Here is a 20,535-nt window from a genome sequence, read left to right on the forward strand (position 1 = left end):
TATATATGCTTGTGCAATCACCATTCTAATCCACCTGGCCAATGATTGCTTGTTCGCAGGCCAGCCACGTTTGTGAAAACCAAAAAGGACAAAAAGGGTATTTGACCTCCTAATAGAAGCAGCCCTCTCCACATAAATACAGAGAGCCCGTACCACATCCAAAGACCGCTCTTTGGAGGACAAACCAGAAGAGATGAAGGCCGGAACCACAATCTCTTGGTTAAGGTGAAAAGATGACACCACCTTAGGCAAATAACCAGAACTGCCCGGTCATGGTGAAATATCAGGAAGGGTGGACGACAGGACAAAGCGCCTAGGTCTGACACCCTCCTAGCAGAGGCAATAGCCAGTAGGAACAGGACCTTCGCTGTGAGCCATTTAAGGTCCACTGACTCAAGAGGTTCAAATGGAGATTCTTGCAGGGCATTCAGGACAACAGAAAGATCCCATGGAGCCACAGGAGGGACATAGGGAGGTTGAATCCGTAAATCACCCTGAGTGAAACCACACTAACAAGGCAGAGATATGAACCTTGAGGGAGGACAGACGAAAGGCCAAAACTCTGGAAGTACTGAATTTGTAAGCATCGTAATTCTTAGCAGCACACCAGGTGAAGTCTGAATTCCAGACCCTGTAATAAATCCGCGCAGATGCCGGTTTGCGGACCATCAGCATAGTGTGGATAACCATCTCGGAGAATCCTTTGGCCCATAAAAATGAAGCTTCAAGAGCCATGCCGCCAAAGCCAGTCTGGCCAGGTCCAGGTAGACACAAGAACCCTGAACGAGGAGGTATGAGCATTGAGGAAGTAAAAGAGGACACTCCATCGATAGACCCTGCAGGTCTGAGAACCAAAGCCGTCTTGGCCATGCTGGAGTGACTAGAAGTAGTATTCCTCCTTCTTGTTTGAACTTCCGCAGTACCCTGGGCAGAAGTGACACTGGAGGGAACACGTATGGCAGCCGAAAGTTCCATGGAATTGCCAGTACGTCCAGGAATGCTGCTTGAGGATTCCTGGTTCTTGATCCGAAGACCGGAACTTTGTGATTGTGTCGAGACGCCTTCAGGTTTACATCTGGTAGGCCCCACTTGTCCACTAGGAGTTGAAAGACTTCCTTATGAAGACTCCACTCTCCGGCGTGCACGTCCAGATGACTGAGGAAATCTGCTTCCCAGTTGAGCACTCCCGGAATGAACACTGCCGATATTGCTGGCAGTTGGCATTCCTCCCAATGAAGGATTTTTGACACTTCCATCATTGCCATGCGGCTTTGAGTGCCGCCTTGAAGGTTTATGTAAGCCACCATGGTGGCGTTGTCTGACCGTACTTGGGGGGTCATTCTGAGTTGATCGCTCGCTAGCTATATTTTGCAGCGCTGCGATCAGATAATCATCGCCTACAGGGGAGTGTATGTTTGCTTTGCAAGTGTGCCATCGCATGTGCAGCCGAGCACTACAAAAAAAGTTTTGTGCAGTTTTTGAGTAGCTCAGAACTTACTCAGCCGCTGCAATAACTTCAGCCTGTTCTTGCCCGGAATTGACGTTAGAGACCCGCCCTGCAAACGCTTGGACACGCCTGCATTTTTCCAACCACTCCCAGAAAACGGTCAGTTGACATCCACAAATGCCTTCTTCCTGTCAATCTCCCTGTGATCGGCTGTGCGAATGGATTCTTCGCAAAATCCATCGCTCAGCAACGATCCGATTTGTACAAGTACAACGCGCCTGTGCATTGCGGTGCATATGCATGCGCAGTTCTGACATGATCGCAGCGAAAAATCCTAGCGTGCGATCAGGTCCGAATGACCCCCTTGAACAGGCCTATTCTGTATCAGAGGCAGGGCGAGAGACAAAAGCGAGACAGAACATTGAACACTGCCCGCAATTCCAGAATGTTTATCGGGAGGGGCGATTCCTCCATGATCCACCGACCCTAGAAAGAGTGTTACTCCAAACGCACCCCAACCCCTCAGACTGGCGTCAGTAGGACTCGGTTGGGGGTCCAGAAGGGATGGACCCTGCTCAACTGCTGGTCCTGTAGCCACCAGGTCAGCGACAGACGAACCTCTGGCGTCAAGGAGATCATGTGAGACCTGATCAGATGAGGTAGGCCATCCCACTTGAAAAGGATTAACCTCTGTAGAGGGCGGGAATGAAATTGAGCGTACTCTACCATGTCAAACGTCGACACCATGAGGCCCAGTGCTTGCATCGTCGAGTGTATCGACACTCCTGGGCTAGAGAGGAAGTATCTTATCCTGTCCTGAAGTTTCAGGACCTTCTCTGAAGACAGAAACAGCCGTTGACTGTGTGTGTCCACCATGCTCTGAGCAGAGACCAGCGAGGACTTCTTCCAGTTGATGAGCCACCCGTGGGTGTAGGAAGTCTATCGTCAGTTGTAGATGACTGAGGAGGACATTGTGGGAGTTCACCAGAGTCAGCAAGTCATCCAGGTACGGCAGGATCCTGACTCCCTGGCGACGGAGATGAGCCGTCATCATGGCCATAACCTTGGTGAAGATCCGAGGGGCTGTGGCCAGTCCAAGCGGCAGAGCCTGGAATTGATAGTGAAGGTTGCCAATAGCAAACCGCAGATATTGCTGATGCGACATGGCAATAGGTATATGCAGGTAAACATCTTGTATATACAGGGATACCATATAATCTCCGGGTTCCATTGCCAGTACAATAGAGTGCAGTGTTTCCATACGGTACTTGGACACTCTCACAAACTTGTTCAGTGATTTGAGGTTGAGTATAGGCCAGAAAGACCCATTGGGTTTCGGGACTAGAAACAGGGTCGAGTAGTATCCTCTGCCCCTCTGGGACAGAGGTACCGGCACAACCACTCCTGTATCCAGAAGGGAACGCACAACCAGATGTAAAGCTTGCGCCTTCAATGGATCCGAAGGGATATTAGTTGTGCAGAACTGGCGAGGGGGACGTCTCTTGAAAGAGACTGCATACCAGTGAGAGACAACTTCTTGCACCCATACATCCAAAGTGGTCTTTAACCAGACCTGGGTGAATCGCAGAAGTCGGCCTCCCACCCTGGGGGCCCGTCATGCAGCAGGCTTGTTGTGTTTAGAAGCAGGCTGACGGGCGGCCCAGGATTGTTTTGCCTTGGGCTTAGTGGTTTTGGGAGCACGAGATTGTCTCGGGAATGCATGACCTTTTGCTTTGCCTTGAGGCCGAAAGGAGCGAAAAGTGGTACCTTTTGCCTTCTGAGCAGAAGGGATTAGTATTCGGGGGAAAAGCAGTCTTAGCAGCCGCTAAGTCAGTCACAATCTTATTGAGATCTTCCCCAAATAGGTTGCCTCCCTTAAAAGGGAGTACCTCCAAGGTCTTTTTGGAGTCCAGGTCCACCTTCCATGACCTCAACCACAGCATGCGGCGAGCCAGGGTGGACGTAGTTGATACTTTGACCGCCAATACACCTGCCTTAGAGGACACCTCCAGAATGTAACAGGCGGCGGTGGTAATATGAGACAGGTATTGTCTGGCAGTGTCAGATATATCCTTGAGGCAGCTCTTCCTCTAATGCCTGAATCCATGCTTCAATTCCTTTTGCAGACCAGGAGGCTGCTATAGTGGGTCTATGTACGGCACCTGTAAGGGAGTAAATAGACTTCAGGCATCCCTCCACACGCTTATCTGTCGGTTCCTTCAGTGAGGTGACAGTGGTGACAGGCAGAGTAGATGACACCACAAGACGGGTAACGTGGGAATCCACCAGTGGTGAATTTTCCCACTTGTTACACAACTCAGAAGGGAAAGGATAACATGCTACCATCTTTTTAGACAGGGAGAATTTCCTCCCTGGCGAAGACCAGGGTTCTTGACGTATGTCTACTAAACAGTCAGAATGCGGAAATAATATTTTAGCTACCTTCTGACATTTAAACTTATCAGGTTTCTTAGACACAGTAGTGGGATCCACATCATCATCTATTTGTAGGATTTGCTTAATAGCAACCACTAGGTCAGGGACATCAACCTGAGTTGTAGATTCCTCATCAGAAACAGCTGTATCATCGTCTGACGGGTCAGTATACTCCCCATCCTCATCGGAAGAATCTTCCAAGAGATTAGTGGATTGTGAGGAGGAAGTGGCCCGCTTAGATGTCCCCTTGACACCAGAGTGACTTAGGGTAGGTCTATGTCTAACCAAAGATTGATTCAATTGCTGCAACTGTGTAGATAAATTATCCGCCCACGGCGGATTTACCATAGGGACAATATGTGGCTGCAATGGCACAGGAGGTCCCATAGGGGGAGTAAGGTGTGTCACAAGCGTATTGAGCATAGTTGAGAACGCCGCCCAAGGTGGCTCCTGATTGGCTACTGGAGCTGCGGACTGACTGGGAGATGTATGGCACATATTACACAGACCATCATACAAAACTGCCCTCTCAGGCAAATCCCTGGCACATGCGCTGCATGATACAGGAGCGTCCGTGGATTTCCCGCCCTTTTGAGTTAGACATTTTAGTGAATGTAACCGCAGAGCGTATGAGTACGATACAGCCAGAGTACACTACCTGCGAATAAATCCCCCAGTATGTGACAGCATACACTGTACACAACACGAGCGTCTAAATCCAGTACTAAGTGACTGCGTGCACAGGGGGTCATTCCGAGTTGATCGTAGCTGTCCCCCCCCCCACAGAAGTGCAAAGGCATCGCACAGCGGCGATGCCTTTGCACTTCAAGAGTAGCTCCCGACCAGCGCAGCTTTAGCATGATGGCCAGGAGCTACTCGTCACTCCCCGACCCGCGGCAGCTGCGTGACGTCACCCCCCAACGGTCCGGCCACACCTGAGTTGGCCGGACCGTGCCCCCTAAACGGCGGCTTGACGCAACCGTCCAGCCCCCTCCAGCCCAGCGACCGCCTCTGCCTCAGAGGCGATCGCTAGGCAAGTACGGCTGTCATGCACAGTTCCGAGCCGATCATTGCGCTGCGAGAAACTGCAGTGAGCGATCGGGTCGAAATGACCCCCATAGTACACAACACCAGCGACTAAATCCGGTAGTATGGGACTGAGTAAACAATAGAATACACTGAATGGTAAATATTGTGCAGCACTATATACGAGACCCTGACGCACCTAGTCCCTTAGTGTACAGAATACAGTGATAGATATAGCTGGCATACACAAAGTGAAATCCACACAGCAGATACAGGCACACACAGTCACAGTGACAATGCAGATAATTATTTTAAGTAAGACAATAAAACTGCACTGCACTAGTATATGTATATGTATAACAATGCGCGGTCCGAGACCGGATGTATATATCAGAATACTCGTACAATATATTCTGGTAGAGGTACACTTGTTCTTAACTAACGCTGTCTTAATATTGACATGTAGAATACTTAAGTGTCTGTAAAATCACGGCGCTGATGTACAGGCGGATTTACAGAGGAGACATTGCCCTGCAGTCCTGGAGACTAGTCGCAACTAATCATAGAAGATGGCGCCCATCGTCTCAGTCAGGAAGTGAGGGAGAGTGTAAGGCAGCTCCAGGGCGGGAACACCAGCAGTAGATGGCGCCCAAAGCTGGGGGAGGGGCTACAGGTCAAGCGCCTTCTCCCCTATGCTGGTACTCACCACCTGGTACTATGGAGTCTTAATAAATTGGATATTAATATATCTGACCTGTACTCCTATGCCCTAGTGCAGGGGTTCTCAAACTCGGTCCTCAGGACCCCACACAGTGCATGTTTTGCAGGTAACCCAGCAAGTGCACAGGTGTATTAATTACTCACAGACACATTTTAAAAGGTCTGCAGGTGGAGCTAATTATTTCACTTGCGATTCTGTGAGGAGACCTGCAAAACATGCACTGTGTGGGGTCCTGAGGACCGACTTTGAGAACTTGTGCCCTAGTGGATATAGTGGGGTCCCTGCTCTGTTACAGTGTCCACGCCAGCTTCGTAGTCCGTCTCTTTAGATTGCGACCGGAACGCGATTTAATGGCGGGTCTGCCTGGGGGACACTCTTACCTCCTCCCTTCTGTAGCAGCCACACGAACCAGGAGAGCATCTGCGACCGTGTGGCTAGAGCCGGAGCGTCTCCACCGCAAGTACCCGGAACAGAGCCAGCGGAACTATGCAACGCTGGTGGGGAGGTGACAGAGCCGCAGCACAGAATGTCACCCTGACATGTAAGTGCTGTGGCCCTTGAAGTCTTCTGAAAGCTTTTTCAGGGCTGCCCAGTGCAGCCCCCCTGTAAAGTGACCTGTTTCTGCAGGCACCAACTCGAAACTGAGCTCACAGTGCCTGGAGGCGGGGTTATAGAGGAGGCCCCACAATGCATCCTGGGACAGTCTACAGCTTTAGCCTGTTGGTGCCTGGATCAAGATCCATCTCTACACCCCGATGTTTTCCCTGTGGAAACCAATGTACCCCGCTGCAGAAAACTGTGCAATGACCACTAGTCACTCCTTTGGAATCAGCACAGGCAAAAAAAAATTAAAATATTTATTGTGTCTCATTGGGCAAATAGAAATATACACAGAGATACTAAATCACTGGAAGAATAAAAAAAATACATACATACATTACATATACAGTGTTAAGATATGCTTATTTGCAGCTGTTACTAGAATTAATTTCTCCTCTCTTTTTTTTTTCTTAGCAAGTTTTACAACACGTGTTAACACTAGGTGGTGGCATTGGTGCATTCTCAAAAAAGCACAACACCTACAATGACATGGCTTAAAGGCAGTTATTAACTTAATTGTGTATATATGTATATTTAGCAAAAGTTATGGTCACTTTGGGCCAATAGAGGGCATACATTTCCTATATATATAAATATATATATTTGAGCTCCTGTTGGGAGAATTCTACTGAGGACACCGGGCTACCTACACCTGTTCAAGTGAGTACCTTATGGATATGATATGATATATATATATATATATATATATACACATACACACACACACACACACACACACATATATATATACATACATACACATGCACACACATCACCATCCTCACGGCACCTATCTTCTTCACTCAGTCTGCATACAACACTATTCCTCTGCTAACATTGCCACCTCGCTATGTAGATGCATGGGTTTTGAAAGAAATTTGGGCGCAGCTGTGCATTGTGCAGTGAGTGTCTTACCATGATTTGTTTACTTATTTGAATTTGTATGTTTTAATTGGCAGGGGTCTTTTGAACGATGTCCATTACACTGGGACAACTGCGGTGGCACATTTACCACTTCAGGATGCCTAGCTTTGAGCAGAGAGCACATTTTGTTTTTGTAACTGCCTGGGACAATCCAGCTGTCCAGCACTCCAGGCTGGCGGAGGATTTAAGGGCAGATTAGGGAAGTGGGGAGGACATGTTTTCCTTTTTATTATATATTACCAGGCTAATAGGACCATTCATATTAGTATTTGCAGGGCCGCAATCAGGGGGGTACTGCACGTTCCACTGGAATTGATTGTGCAGCCTTTCGACTCAGTCGGTGTCTTCAGGTTCGTTTGGTTTGTTTTACCATAATTACTCAACCTAACTGGGATGCTACACTTAGCGTTTATTGTGTCATATGTAACAATATGATCCAAGGGCTCTGATTCATAGGTGGACGCAAGAGTGATCCTTGCTGCATCTTTTGTATATAAATGATGCAGGTGTCGTCTTTTACCTTGAGATGCCCACCTGTGTCTTATTATTGTTAATTATTATTCTCAGATTTGCTGCATGCATCCGGAGAAGCAGCACTAGATTACCATTACAACCATAGGGCATCTGAGAAACCATACAATTGCTCAGAATGGCCTCAACAACTACACTGCTGAGGCCAGTGAATCTGTGTCGGAAGATGCAGTCACTGGCTTCAGCAGGCCTCAAAATCTGTCCCCCTCCCCAACCCCATATGGCTGCAGACTGTCAATCTTCCAACATCTGCAGCCACATAGTGTCTGACGACGCAGGTCCAGATCTGCAAATGCACAGATCAAAAACCACTGCGGCTGAATCGTTAAGACCCTGCCAGCAATCTGTAAACCCAGGCCATCACATGCCAAACTATCCCGGCTACAGATTACCCTAGCAGTCTTCTGGATAACAGGATTTCTGGTCACCACGGTCTAAAGGAGGGTACTCACGGAGCGATATTCTAAGCAATCTGACTAGATTGCTTAGAATTTAAGCAGGATCGCTCTGTGTGTACCCCCTACAGCGATAGCTATTGCTGCTGCTAGATTGGCCTGCCGTGCAGGCCAATCTAGCGGGTCGCTCACTTCACCCGCTGGGTGAAGTGAGCCCCCCCCCCCGGACGCTCAGCACACATCTCTTCCGCACCGGCCCGTCTATAAGGGCCTTAAGACTCCCTATAATGCCATCTCCACTGCTGCTATTAGTCTTTCCTGGCTGTTAGGACCTGAACTTGCAACACAGAAATCTTAGCTCACTCCAGCAAAATTGTTAAATGTACAGGTTGAGTATCCCATATCCAAATATTCTGAAGTACGGAATATTCTGAAATACGGAATTTTTTGAGTGAGATAGTGAAACCTTTGTTTTTTGATGGCTCAATGTACACAAACTTTGTTTAATACACAAAGGTATTAAAAATATTGTATTAAATGACCTTCAAGCTCTGTGTATGAGGTGTATATGAAACATAAATGATTTGTGTGAATGTACACACACTTTGTTTAATGCACAAAGTTATTAAAAATATTGGCTAGAATTACCTTCATGAAACATAAATGCATTCTGTGCTTAGACTTGGGTCCCACCACCATGGTATCTCATTATGGCATGCAATTATTCCAAAATACGGAAAAAAACGATATCCAAAATACTTCTGGTCCCAAGCATTTTGGATAAGGGATACTCAACCTGTACTTAAATTCAAGACTTGCCTTTCTCTTCTTACACTCATTTCCTCTAGGTACCATATCTGAGGTCCCCACCTATTAATCTTATGACTCTTCTTCCTCTATCCATGTCTACCTCTCTGCCTGCTAAGCAGGAGACTCCCATGGAGGTTATTAATGGTCTTCTGTGTTTGTCAATGTCTCGGAGATTCTAAACTAGAAATTTAAGTCTCATCGGCCACCGACGTATACATAAATGTGCATCTATTTGACACAATGGGCCGGATGTAATGGCTTGCGAGATGGCTGGAACTCCGAGACTCCGGCTGTACTTTTTTAAAGTAGCAGACGTTTACAAGGCAAAACCAACCAGGTTTTGCCTTGTAAACGTTTGCTGCTTTAAAAAAAATGGACGAGTTCGGCCGGAGTCTCGGAGCTCCGGCCGTCTCGCAAGCCATTACATCCAGCCCACTGTGTTCTGAGGTTGAAGGTATTCAAACAAACTGTTACTTGGAGTGTGAGCTGTGAACTCCTGTCAATTTAACTCCTGTTCAATTAACTCATTTTATTTATGATGCACTTTTTTGGCAGAAATAAGCACTGCGGCTAAATGTTTAGTACCTGTATATATAAAATTATCTTTTAAATTTGTAGGAAAAGAACAGTGTAACCCAAGCACAAAGAAAAGAAGAAAAGGTGGCTATTTCATTTATAGCAATTGTATACTGCACTCTGCATACATACAGGTGTAGCCACGCTCATCTTATTTCGATACGGCATGTTGCATCACGGCATGCTGCATGACGTGCTAGGCTGCGACTATTCGCCGGCTCCAGGCATGCCATGCAGCTAGTCGTGTTGCAGCATGCTGCATCGCAGCAAAGATGAGCATGGCTACATCTGTAACTGTAAACAACAAATTAGGAACTCCTTGCCAATAATCCCTTGTTTACCTCTGATCATCACATGCTGACCTCCACTTAGATGTTTCTGCATCAACTCCTGACAGCTAGGGGAATAGAGTGCACATTCTATTTTCTTTTGCTCTGTCTTTCCCTGCCATATGGGCAGCACATATTTCAGCATGGGGAAAAAAATATCCCCATGCCTGTGTTTTATTTTGGTCTGTGTGAAATGCCATGTGAAAAAATTGGAAAAGTGTTGGAATGGACAGCTGCAGCATTACAATGGTCAAAAAGGCTATAGAGTGCTCCGCGCAAAATGTATAATGGTGTTTCCAATACTTGCTGGCAATGGTCCATGTTTTCCCTATTGTAATAACTATAGATATGATATCTCGGGTGTAGTATGGCTGACCGGCGGTAGGGAGAGCGCCATTCAGCATACCGACGCCGGGATTCCGGCAGCATACCGATGCTGGGATCCTGGCGGGGAGGGGCGAGTGCAGCAAGGGTTCTATTCCCACTCTATGTGTGTCGTGGACACCCACGAGTGGAAATAGTCCCTGTTGGTCGGCATGCCGACCATCGGGATAGTGAGGGGGCGGGATGTTGGTGGAGGTCATGTGACCATCGGTCTCCCGACCGCTGGTCACATGAATACTACCCGATATCTCACTGTGATTTCTAAACTCATTGTCACTCATGCTGAGGATTCTCCATTTACAGCCGCTAAACAATGTTTTTTACCTGGTTAATGACACTATTGAAAGTAAAATAGAATTTCTGTGGGGCAGATTCAATTATGAGCAGAAGCCATCGGAATTAGATCCCAGCCCCTTCTGCACAGTTCCTGCAGTAGGAGATTCTGCTTGCAGCCTATGGAGGTGCGAGCAGAGTCTGCAAAATACTGTATGAATAACATACAATTACAAGTGAAAGTACTTAAAGAATAAAAATACCTTTCATTTTGATGTAGAATTCCCCCAATAGGTTTTCCATTTCAGATTCAACTGTGCACATATTCTGCAAAATCATTTGAGAAATAAATGTTGTGAAAAACGGAAAAAAAAATGTATACATGTTGAAGACTTACGAAGTTATGAGAATAAGAGTTACAAATGAATGTTCATGAATGTTGCATGTTTTAAACCAGGAAAACACTATACTTGGAAACTATTTCAGCAAATTACAGTCGTCTCTGGAAAACACTGTCACATTACTGTAGCTGGATCTAGCCATGGCTCCAGCCAGTTCTTGAAAGGACAACCCAGCTCCAGTGGGCACCAATCATTATGACTACATTCTAGAAAGTGCTAAAAGCCCAGCTTCAGAGGGCTCCAACCATGACAGCCACACTCCGGAAAGCTCTAGCTGTGACAACCTGGCTCCAGATGAGTCCTGATGTGACATCTATGCTCCAGAGGGCTCTAGCCAGTGTTGAACTGGGCCATGAAGGGCCCATCGGGAGAATGCTGTGATAGGGGCCCATGTTTTGGGGTGTGGCCAATATCCAGAGGTGTTGTGGCCAATCACCACACTGATTTGCCTTACAATTAGAGAGTGCATGGGCTGGGAGCCTTGGAAAACTGCTCTGTAGAAAACATATGTATAATGTACAATTCAAGTGCACAGTCTGAAACCTGATCCCTGGAGGAGTAGGAGGAGTAGGGGGTCCCAGGTAGTTGGGCCAACCGGGGGTTTCCCTTGTAACTCCTGTGGGCCAGTACAACACTGGCTCTAGCTGTAACAACCTGGCTCCAGAGGACTCTAGTCATGACAACCATGCCCCAGAGGGCTATAGCCGTTATAATCTCTAGAGGGTTCTTGCCATGATAGCCTAGCTCCAGGGTGCTTCAGCTGTGACAACCTGGCGCCAGAGTGCTCTAGCATTGACAACTTGGCTCCACAGGACTCTAGCTGTGACAAACGGGCTCCAAAGGACTCTAGCTGTGATAACCTGGCTCCAGAGGACTCTAGATGTGACAACCAAAGTCAGCTGTGACAATGTTTCATGCAGTGGTTTCACAACTGAAGTTATGTAATGTGATGTAATGTGACAGAGAAACCTAATTTAATAGAGGCAGCTGTAAGTCACAAAGCTAAATCTGCCTGGACTAACACACAATTCATAAATTCATAAATATGTTCCAAGTCACGAAACCACCATTGTAACTTCTACAGCAGCACCTACCACATGATCACCCAAAGCACCAATTTAGGATTCAGCATGATATACTGGTGCTTGGGATCCTGGCGGTCAGCAGATCGACCCCTGGATCTTAAAGGTTGCAATGCTGACAGGGGTGAGTTGGGGCTTTTCTCACCTGCCCCCTAACCTGCCCCCTAACCTCCCCTTATGGTGCCTAACCCTAACCTCCCTGCGGCGGTGCCTAAAACTTACCCTCTCCGCAGCCTAAACCTAACCCTTCCTCTACCGCAGCCTAACCCTAACCCCCCTCCCCGCAGCCTAACCCTAACCCCCTACACACAGCTTTCAGGAAGGGCAAAGGGTCGCACAGACATTTATTTTAATCAAATTATATTCTTGTATTGTTTTATGTCCTTTCCCTTTTTATGCAATAATACAGGTATATACCTTTTGTATTGGTAGGTGCTCCGGGGAATATAGTAACTGTAGAAGGTCAAAAGAAAAAAGATTCCATATATTGGGCACACTCGGACTATAATACTTTCATAAAGTCAAATATCTGTCATGATAGAGGACCACAAATTCTAAAATATAACTTTTATTAGGATCTTTAAAACATGAGCGAAATATAGTGCATGTGAATAAAGTTGTGAAAAAATAATAATAATAACGTGAATTAAAAAACTTGGCCACTGTGATTGTTGTGTTTCTTCACTATCTCCAGTATCTAAACAATGTTGCAATATCTGTAGCAATGCTAGTTGCCTTATGTCTGATAATGATACCTTTGTATCTAGGAGTGAAAAGCTCCTGTTATGATTTCAATACACCACCACTGTTAAAGTTTTATTCCATGTTTGCAGTGTGCGCATCACTGGCTAATCATGCTTGGGTGGTGAACCATCCTTTGAATGTCTACTATTGTTTACTAGGAATTTATTACTCCTAGGAGAATTATTGTCCTTGTGCTGCTGCTCTCTATACATGAGGCATGTAATTATTCTTCAAGGTGCTCTGTTCTATATAGCAATGAACTTTATTTATAATTCATGTATCAACACCAATTATACACACATGTAATGTATTAGGAAAGTTTTATATATCACAATCCACGTCAAGTTTTTTAGTGCACTATTGACATTGGAGCAGTGATTTTAATTTTACAATTACAATGCTCTTATTCTGTGTGGTTGTGATCCACACTTGTTGATTTATATGTCAACACCGATCGCATACATGTGTGTAAAATGTATTATAGGGTTTTATGCCACATTCATATATATATCCCATACAGCTTTTATTCACTACAAATAGTGGGATATTCGTTCGATGTAATAGACACTATATGTATGTTGTATCCTTTTCTTATATGGTGTGGCACCCTGTATTCATGCTCACTTAGTAGTGCACAGGCGCACCCTCATTCACATTCAATTAATAGTATGTCCCCTCAGTATAGTACCGATCACAATAGTTCCATTCACACACTTTTTAAATAAATATATATATATATATATATATATATATATATATATATATATATATATATATATATATATATATATATATATATATATATATATATATGGGTATATACCCAGTTATTGGGTCCCCAACACTTTGACTGCGGAATGCAGCCCTATTATAACACAGCGTTCTGCTTTCTAACGCTGCATGTATTAGCGGGAAGCCGCTGACCGCGGCTCTCCTGTGTGGGAACACCCGCGTGACTCGGTACTGTCAGAGGGCTGTTTGCAATGCGGTATGCCTACAGCTATACCCTACGGTGGGAGCAGCACCGATTCTCAAGCACAGACACAAATTCAAAGGTCCATATCAGACCGGCAATGTAAAACAGTGGCTAAGCTAACTGATGGAAAGGACACATAGTGGTTGTGTCCGATCCCCTAACAATCATTTCGCATCTGCTTAATCATAGGAAACCCGATTTCCGGGTTTGAGGGAACTATATCCCCTGTCTCAGTCCCTCATTCGTCAATCCTTTTGATTGACAGATTCGATAGCCTATCCATAGTTTTTAATATAAAAAACCTCAATGTTCTGGTTTTATTTTTATTTTACTTGCTGATTGTAATATCAAAATTGTTAGAGCATAATGGCCTCAGGCAGATCTTCTCTCCCTTATGGTGATTACCATCTGTATTTCATGATGTCCCATTCCATATTATTTTATTATAAAGTTCTGGATATTTCCATATTTCTAAAATACCCAAAGCAAGTAAAATACAGTGTAACATAGTTCCAAAAGGTGCAATCCAAATCATCTAGAGTACAGTGTAATTGGCTAGGAGTATATTAAATTGATCCTCTTAGCTGGAGATTATCCTATTCTCCATTTATACAGATTTTCCCATTTTGTACAGAGCCTTATTATTAAAAATAATATTACTGTAAATTTACTGTAGCTCAAATTTCGAAGAGAACCATGACTTACATCCCTAAAACTCATCTGCATGTTATCATATATCCCTTGTCCCATTGATTTTGAACAAGGATATTTATGATTACATCTCTATGCTCTCATTCCTATCTAATTCTCTATCTTCGTTCTGTAATTAGTAAGCTTATAGGAAGAATATGCCTATTCTATTTATTGTTACAGGTTGAGTATCCCATATCCATATATTCCGAAATACGGAATATTCCGAAATACAGAATTTTTTGAGCGAGACTGAGATAGTGAAAACTTTGTTTTCTGATGGCTCAATGTACACAAACTTTGTTTAATACACAAAGTTATTAAAAATATTGTATTCAGTGACCTTCAGGCTGTATGTATAAAGTGTATATGAAACATAAATAAATTGTGTGAATGTACACACATTGTTTAATACACAAAGTTATTAAAAATATTGGCTAAAATTACCTTCAGGCTGTGTAAAAGGTGAATATGTAACATAAATGCATTCTGTGCTTAGACTTAGGTCCCATAGCCATGATATCTCATTATGGGATGTCATTATTCCAAAATACGGAAAAATCCGATATCCAAAATACTTCTGGCCCCAAGCATTTTGGATAAGGGATACTCAACCTGTAATAAATTTACCTCTTATACTTAGGCTATAGATGCCTGATATTGGGCATATATCCCTCGGAGAGCCTTTCATTCCCTTTCATGAGATCTTAATTGGTCAATGTAGTGGTGGGATTTATAAGTGAATTATATCCTATCATAAGTGCTATATGTGTGCCCCTATCAAATAAAAAAGGGGGGTATTAATTCCCTCACTGTGACATGTCTCTAATAATTCATGTGAAACTGTTGCTTATTTCATTATGCCAATTTTCTCTTGGTATGTTCTAATAAATATATTATTATTATACTTCAAAAAATGTGAATTAATGTGATACTAAAATGCAGCCAACTCATAGTGAAAGTGAAAATTACCAAACCATCATAAAAGTGTAAGTATAACTCAATCCTTTGACCTGTCTCCGTGGTCAGTTTAAAGTGATCATCCCTACCACTATATTTTTTCAAAATATCTCATCCTTTCTGCCCATTATCCATCAACCTATATTTTCTTACTAATTATTCTCTGCAGTCCTATCCTTACAAGAAAGCCGAAAAGTTGATGTTTTCATTAAGTTCATTCGGTTGGAGTCCACCCAATAGAAATGTCCACCGACTTTCTCTTTTGAGCAATTCTTGGGTAAGACTGCCTCCCCTAATCCCCAATTGGACTCGTTCAATTCCGAAAGCTCTTAGATCTGTTATATTGCCCGCATGTCTCTCATGGAAGTGCTTGGCCACTGTTTGAATTTATTATGATCTTTCTGGCAATTTCTAATAGAACCCACGTGTTCCAACACTCTCTGTTTCAGGGGTCTGGTCGTCATTCCGACATACTTTTTGCCACAGGTGCAGGCGAGACAGTATACTACTCCCATTGTCTCACAGTTTATATAATCTTTGATTACATGTATTTTGCCGTATTTGTCCCTGACTTCAGTTGTCTTCACCATGAATTCGCATGCTTTGCACTCACCACATCTGTGTGATCCTGTAGTCACTCTCTCTCTTCTCGTGATTTTGTTCTTTGAGCTATAGTGGCTGTGAACTACTTTGTCTCTAAGATTATTTGCTCGCCTCCAACTCATAGATGGTTTGGGTCCCAGTTCTTTGGCCAGATCAGGATCTAATTTCAGAATTGGCCAATGTTTGTTCAGGATTCCCTGTATTTCTTCCCACTCTGAACAGAAATCCCCCACAAATCTGATCACTTCAGGTTTTTTTTTACCTCATTCCGATTTGGATATAGGAGTTGGTTCCTGTCCAGCTGTTTTGCCTGATATCTTGCTTTTTTTAATCGCTCTTTTTGAATATCCCCTTTTGAGAAGTCTGTCACTGAGTTCCATCGCTCTCTGATCAAAATCACTTACTCCAGAGCAGTTTCTTCTCATTCTCAGGAATTCCCCTTTGGGGATTTCTTTGAGTACCGGGGGGAAAATGTGCGCTGGATTTGTGTAAAACACTATTGGTCGCTGTATGTTTTCTATACAGATCTGTGCCAATTCGACCATCTTCCATCTTCTTTATCCTTAAATCCAGGAAAGTCACCTCTGAATCACTGACCTCATACGTAAGTTTCAGATTGAGCCTGTTGTTATTTCGTATGTCGATAAACTCTTTGAACTTATCCTTGGGACCATTCCACAGTATCAGCAGGTCATCTATATACCTCAGCCAGATTAAGATGTATTGAGTATAATTGTCCATCATCTCATGAAAGACGCAAGTCTCCTCCCACCATCCCAGATATACGTTTGCGTAGGTGGGGGCACAAGCCGCCCCCATAGCTGTGCCCCGCACCTGCAAATAATATCTGTCGTCGAAGACAAAGACGTTTTTCTGGAGGACAAAAGTCAACAGTTTCAATAGAAATTCCCCAAATTGAGTATTCCCTTCTTTCTGAAGAAAATAATTGACCGAAGAAATACCCTCCGCATGTTGTATACTCGTGAATAGTGATTTTACGTCACAGGTTGCAAGGATGGTTTCTTCATCCACATGTATTTCATTCAGTTTACATAAGACATCTGTCGTGTCTTTAGTGTATGATGGGAGTATGTTTACAAATTTCCTAAAATGAGTATCCAAATATTTACTGGCTTGTTCTGTCAGACCGTCTATTCCTGACACAATCGGACGGCCTGGTGGTGTTCGCTCATCCTTATGGACCTTTGGGAGTAGATAGAATGTGGGGGTCTTAGATTCCTTTACCTCAAGGAATACAAGTTCAGTTTTATTTATGATGCCTGTGTCATATGCTGCTGATATTATTCGATCATATTGTTTTTTATATGTCTCCATAGGATTTGATGGTAAACGTTTATAGCACAGTGCATCATTAAGTTGTTTTCTGGCCTCCTTGAGGTAAAGGTCTTTGTCCCAAAGGACTATATTACCTCCTTTATCAGAGGGTTTAATTTGGACATTGTCCCAGGTTTCTATTTCGTGGAGAGCTTTCCGTTCTTCTTTAGTCATATTGTCACTCAAATGGCACCGTGACTTTTTTATTTTCCACAGTGTGTCCAGATCCTTGGATACCAACTCCATAAAGGTACCTACTTTGGGGCAAATGTTTCCCTGTGGGAAGAAGGTTCCCTTTCTTTTACATATAGGTCTAGTCATTGAGTTGGGACTCTCATCCTGGTCCATTAGTTCTTGCAAAATCCGGATGGCATCTGACTCATCCGCTGTTAATTCTAAATTGCGCTGTGTATCATTCAAATCGCAAATTTCTTCAGTTCTACATTTTTTGAGGGAGTAAAACTTCTTCAGTAGCAATTTTCTTCCAAAAAGATGGAGGTCTTTCTCCCACTTGAATTTATCAAAATTCTTCTTTGGGGAGAACGTGAGGCCTTTGCTTAATACAGAAATGTGTGACTCATTTAGGACAATATCTGAGAGGTTTATAATTCTCAGCCTATCCTCCTCCATTGTATCGCCCCCTATTTTTTCCTCAACCGAATGGACTTAATGAACACATCAACTTTTCGGCTTTCTTGTAAGGATAGGACTGCAGAGAATAATTAGTAAGAAAATATAGGTTGATGGATAATGGGCAGAAAGGATGAGATATTTTGAAAAACTATAGTGGTAGGGATGATCACTTTAAACTGACCACGGAGACAGGTCAAAGGATTGAGTTATACTTACACTTTTATGATGGTTTGGTAATTTTCACTTTCACTATGAGTTGGCTGCATTTTAGTATCACATTAATTCACATTTTTTGAAGTATAATAATAATATATTTATTAGAACATACCAAGAGAAAATTGGCATAATGAAATAAGCAAGTTTCACAAGAATTATTAGAGACATGTCACAGTAAGGGAATTAATACCCCCCTTTTTTATTTGATAGGGGCACACGTATAGCACTTATGATAGGATATAATTCACTTATAAATCCCACCACTACATTGACCAATTAAGATCTCATGAAAGGGAATGAAAGGCTCTCCGAGGGATATATGCCCAATATCAGGCATCTATAGCCTAAGTATAAGAGGTAAATTTATTAACAATAAATAGAATAGGCATATTCTTCCTATAAGCTTACTAATTACAGAACAAAGATAGAGAATTAGATAGGAATGAGAGCATAGAGATGTAATCATAAATATCCTTGTTCAAAATCAATTTAAAGTGGGACATATGGGACAAGGGATATATGATAACATGCAGAGGAGTTTTGGGGATGTAAGTCATGGTTCTCTTCGAAATTTGAGCTACAGTAAATTTACACTAAATAATATTATTTTTAATAATAAGGCTCTGTACAAAATGGGAAAATCTGTATAAATGGAGAATAGGATAATCTCCAGCTAAGAGGATCAATTTAATATACTCCTAGCCAATTACACTGTACTCTAGATGATTTGGATTGCCCCTTTTGGAATTATGTTACACTGTATTTTACTTGCTTTGGGTATTTTAGAAATATGGAAATATCCAGAACTTTATAATAAAATAATATGGAATGGGACATCATGAAATACAGATGGTAATCACCATAAGGGAGAGAAGACCTGCCTGAGGCCATTATGCTCTAACAATTTTGATATTACAATCAGCAAGTAAAATAAAAATAAAACCAGAACATTGAGGTTTTTTATATTAAAATCTATGGATAGGCTATCGAATCTGTCAATCAAAAGGATTGACGAATGAGGGACTGAGACAGGGGATATAGTTCCCTCAAACCCGGAAATCGGGTTTCCTATGATTAAGCAGATGCGAAACGATCGTTAGGGGATCGGACACAACCACTATGTGTCCTTTCCATCAGTTAGCTTAGCCACTGTTTTACATTGCCGGTCTGATATGGACCTTTGAATTTGTGTCTGTGCTTGAGAATAGGTGCTGCTCCCACCGTAGCGTATAGCCAGGGCCGGTTCTAAGAGTTGTGGCGCCCCGGGCAAAATGTGGGGGCGTGGCTTCAATTGGGGGCGTGGTCACGACGCTGCAAGAAAATAAATAAATAAATAAATAAAAAGAATACTTACCATCCCCGTTCCTGATCCAGACCCCCTCCGCCGGCGGCACCGCTCTTCTCCCCTCTCTCTTCTCTTCGATCTATGGGAGAGACGTTATTACGTCTCTCCCATAGAACAGCATAGACACTAGAGGTCAATTATGACCCCTAGTGTCTGTGCCACTATGCTGTGTGGTGCGCGATGACGTCATCGCGCATCGCACAGCAAAGGTCCTCTACACGAAGGGAAACTAGACCGTAGCGTCTAGTTTCCCTTCATGGAGAGGACCTTTGCTGTGCGGTGCGCGATGACGTCATCGCGCACCGCACAACTAAGGTCCTCTCAATGAAGGGAAACTAGACGCTACGCGTCTGGTTCCCTTCAAAGCGGGGGGGCACAGTGGCGGATCTTGCCCTGGTGCGGCACCCTCCGGAAGGCGGCGCCCCGGGCAAAAGTACCGCTTGCCCGTGGCAAGAACCGCCACTGCGTATAGCTGTAGGCATACCGCATTGCAAACAGCCCTCTGACAGTACAGAGTCACGCGGGTGTTCCCACACAGGATACACGCGGCGTTAGAAAGCAGAACGCCGTGTTATAATAGGGCTGCATTCCGCAGTCAGAAAGTGTTGGGGACCCAAAAACTGGGTATATACCCATATATATATATATATATATATATATTTAAAAAGTGTGTGAATGGAACTATTGTGATCGGTACTATACTGAGGGGACATACTATTAATTGAATGTGAATGAGGGTGCGCCTGTGCACTACTAAGTGAGCATGAATACAGGGTGCCACACCATATAAGAAAAGGATACAACATACATATAGTGTCTATTACATCAAACGAATAACCCACTGCTTGTAGTGAATAAAAGCTGTATGGGATATATATATGAATGTGGCATAAGACCCTATAATACATTTTACACACATGTATGCGATCGGTGTTGACATATAAATCAACAAGTGTGGATCACAACCACACAGAATAAGAGCATTGTAATTATAACATTAAAATCACTGCTCCAATGTCAATAGTGCACTAAAAAACTTGACGTGGATTGTGATATATAAAACTTTCCTAATACATTACATGTGTGTATAATTGGTGT

General features: G+C 43.6%; 1 protein-coding gene across 2 annotated transcripts in view; it reads right to left on the reverse strand.

Annotated features, from left to right (window-relative positions):
- The window catches only part of RIPOR2 (RHO family interacting cell polarization regulator 2), a 265,938-nt gene that overhangs the window by 153,088 nt on the left and 92,315 nt on the right, over positions 1-20,535 (reverse strand). For both annotated transcript variants that reach the window (XM_063923277.1, XM_063923278.1), the window contains exon 8: positions 10,716-10,779. In XM_063923277.1, coding sequence (XP_063779347.1) covers positions 10,716-10,779 — 64 coding nt within the window. The remainder of the gene's footprint in view (positions 1-10,715; positions 10,780-20,535) is intronic.

Source organism: Pseudophryne corroboree, chromosome 5 (assembly GCF_028390025.1).
Source record: "Pseudophryne corroboree isolate aPseCor3 chromosome 5, aPseCor3.hap2, whole genome shotgun sequence".
NCBI lineage: Eukaryota > Metazoa > Chordata > Amphibia > Anura > Myobatrachidae > Pseudophryne > Pseudophryne corroboree.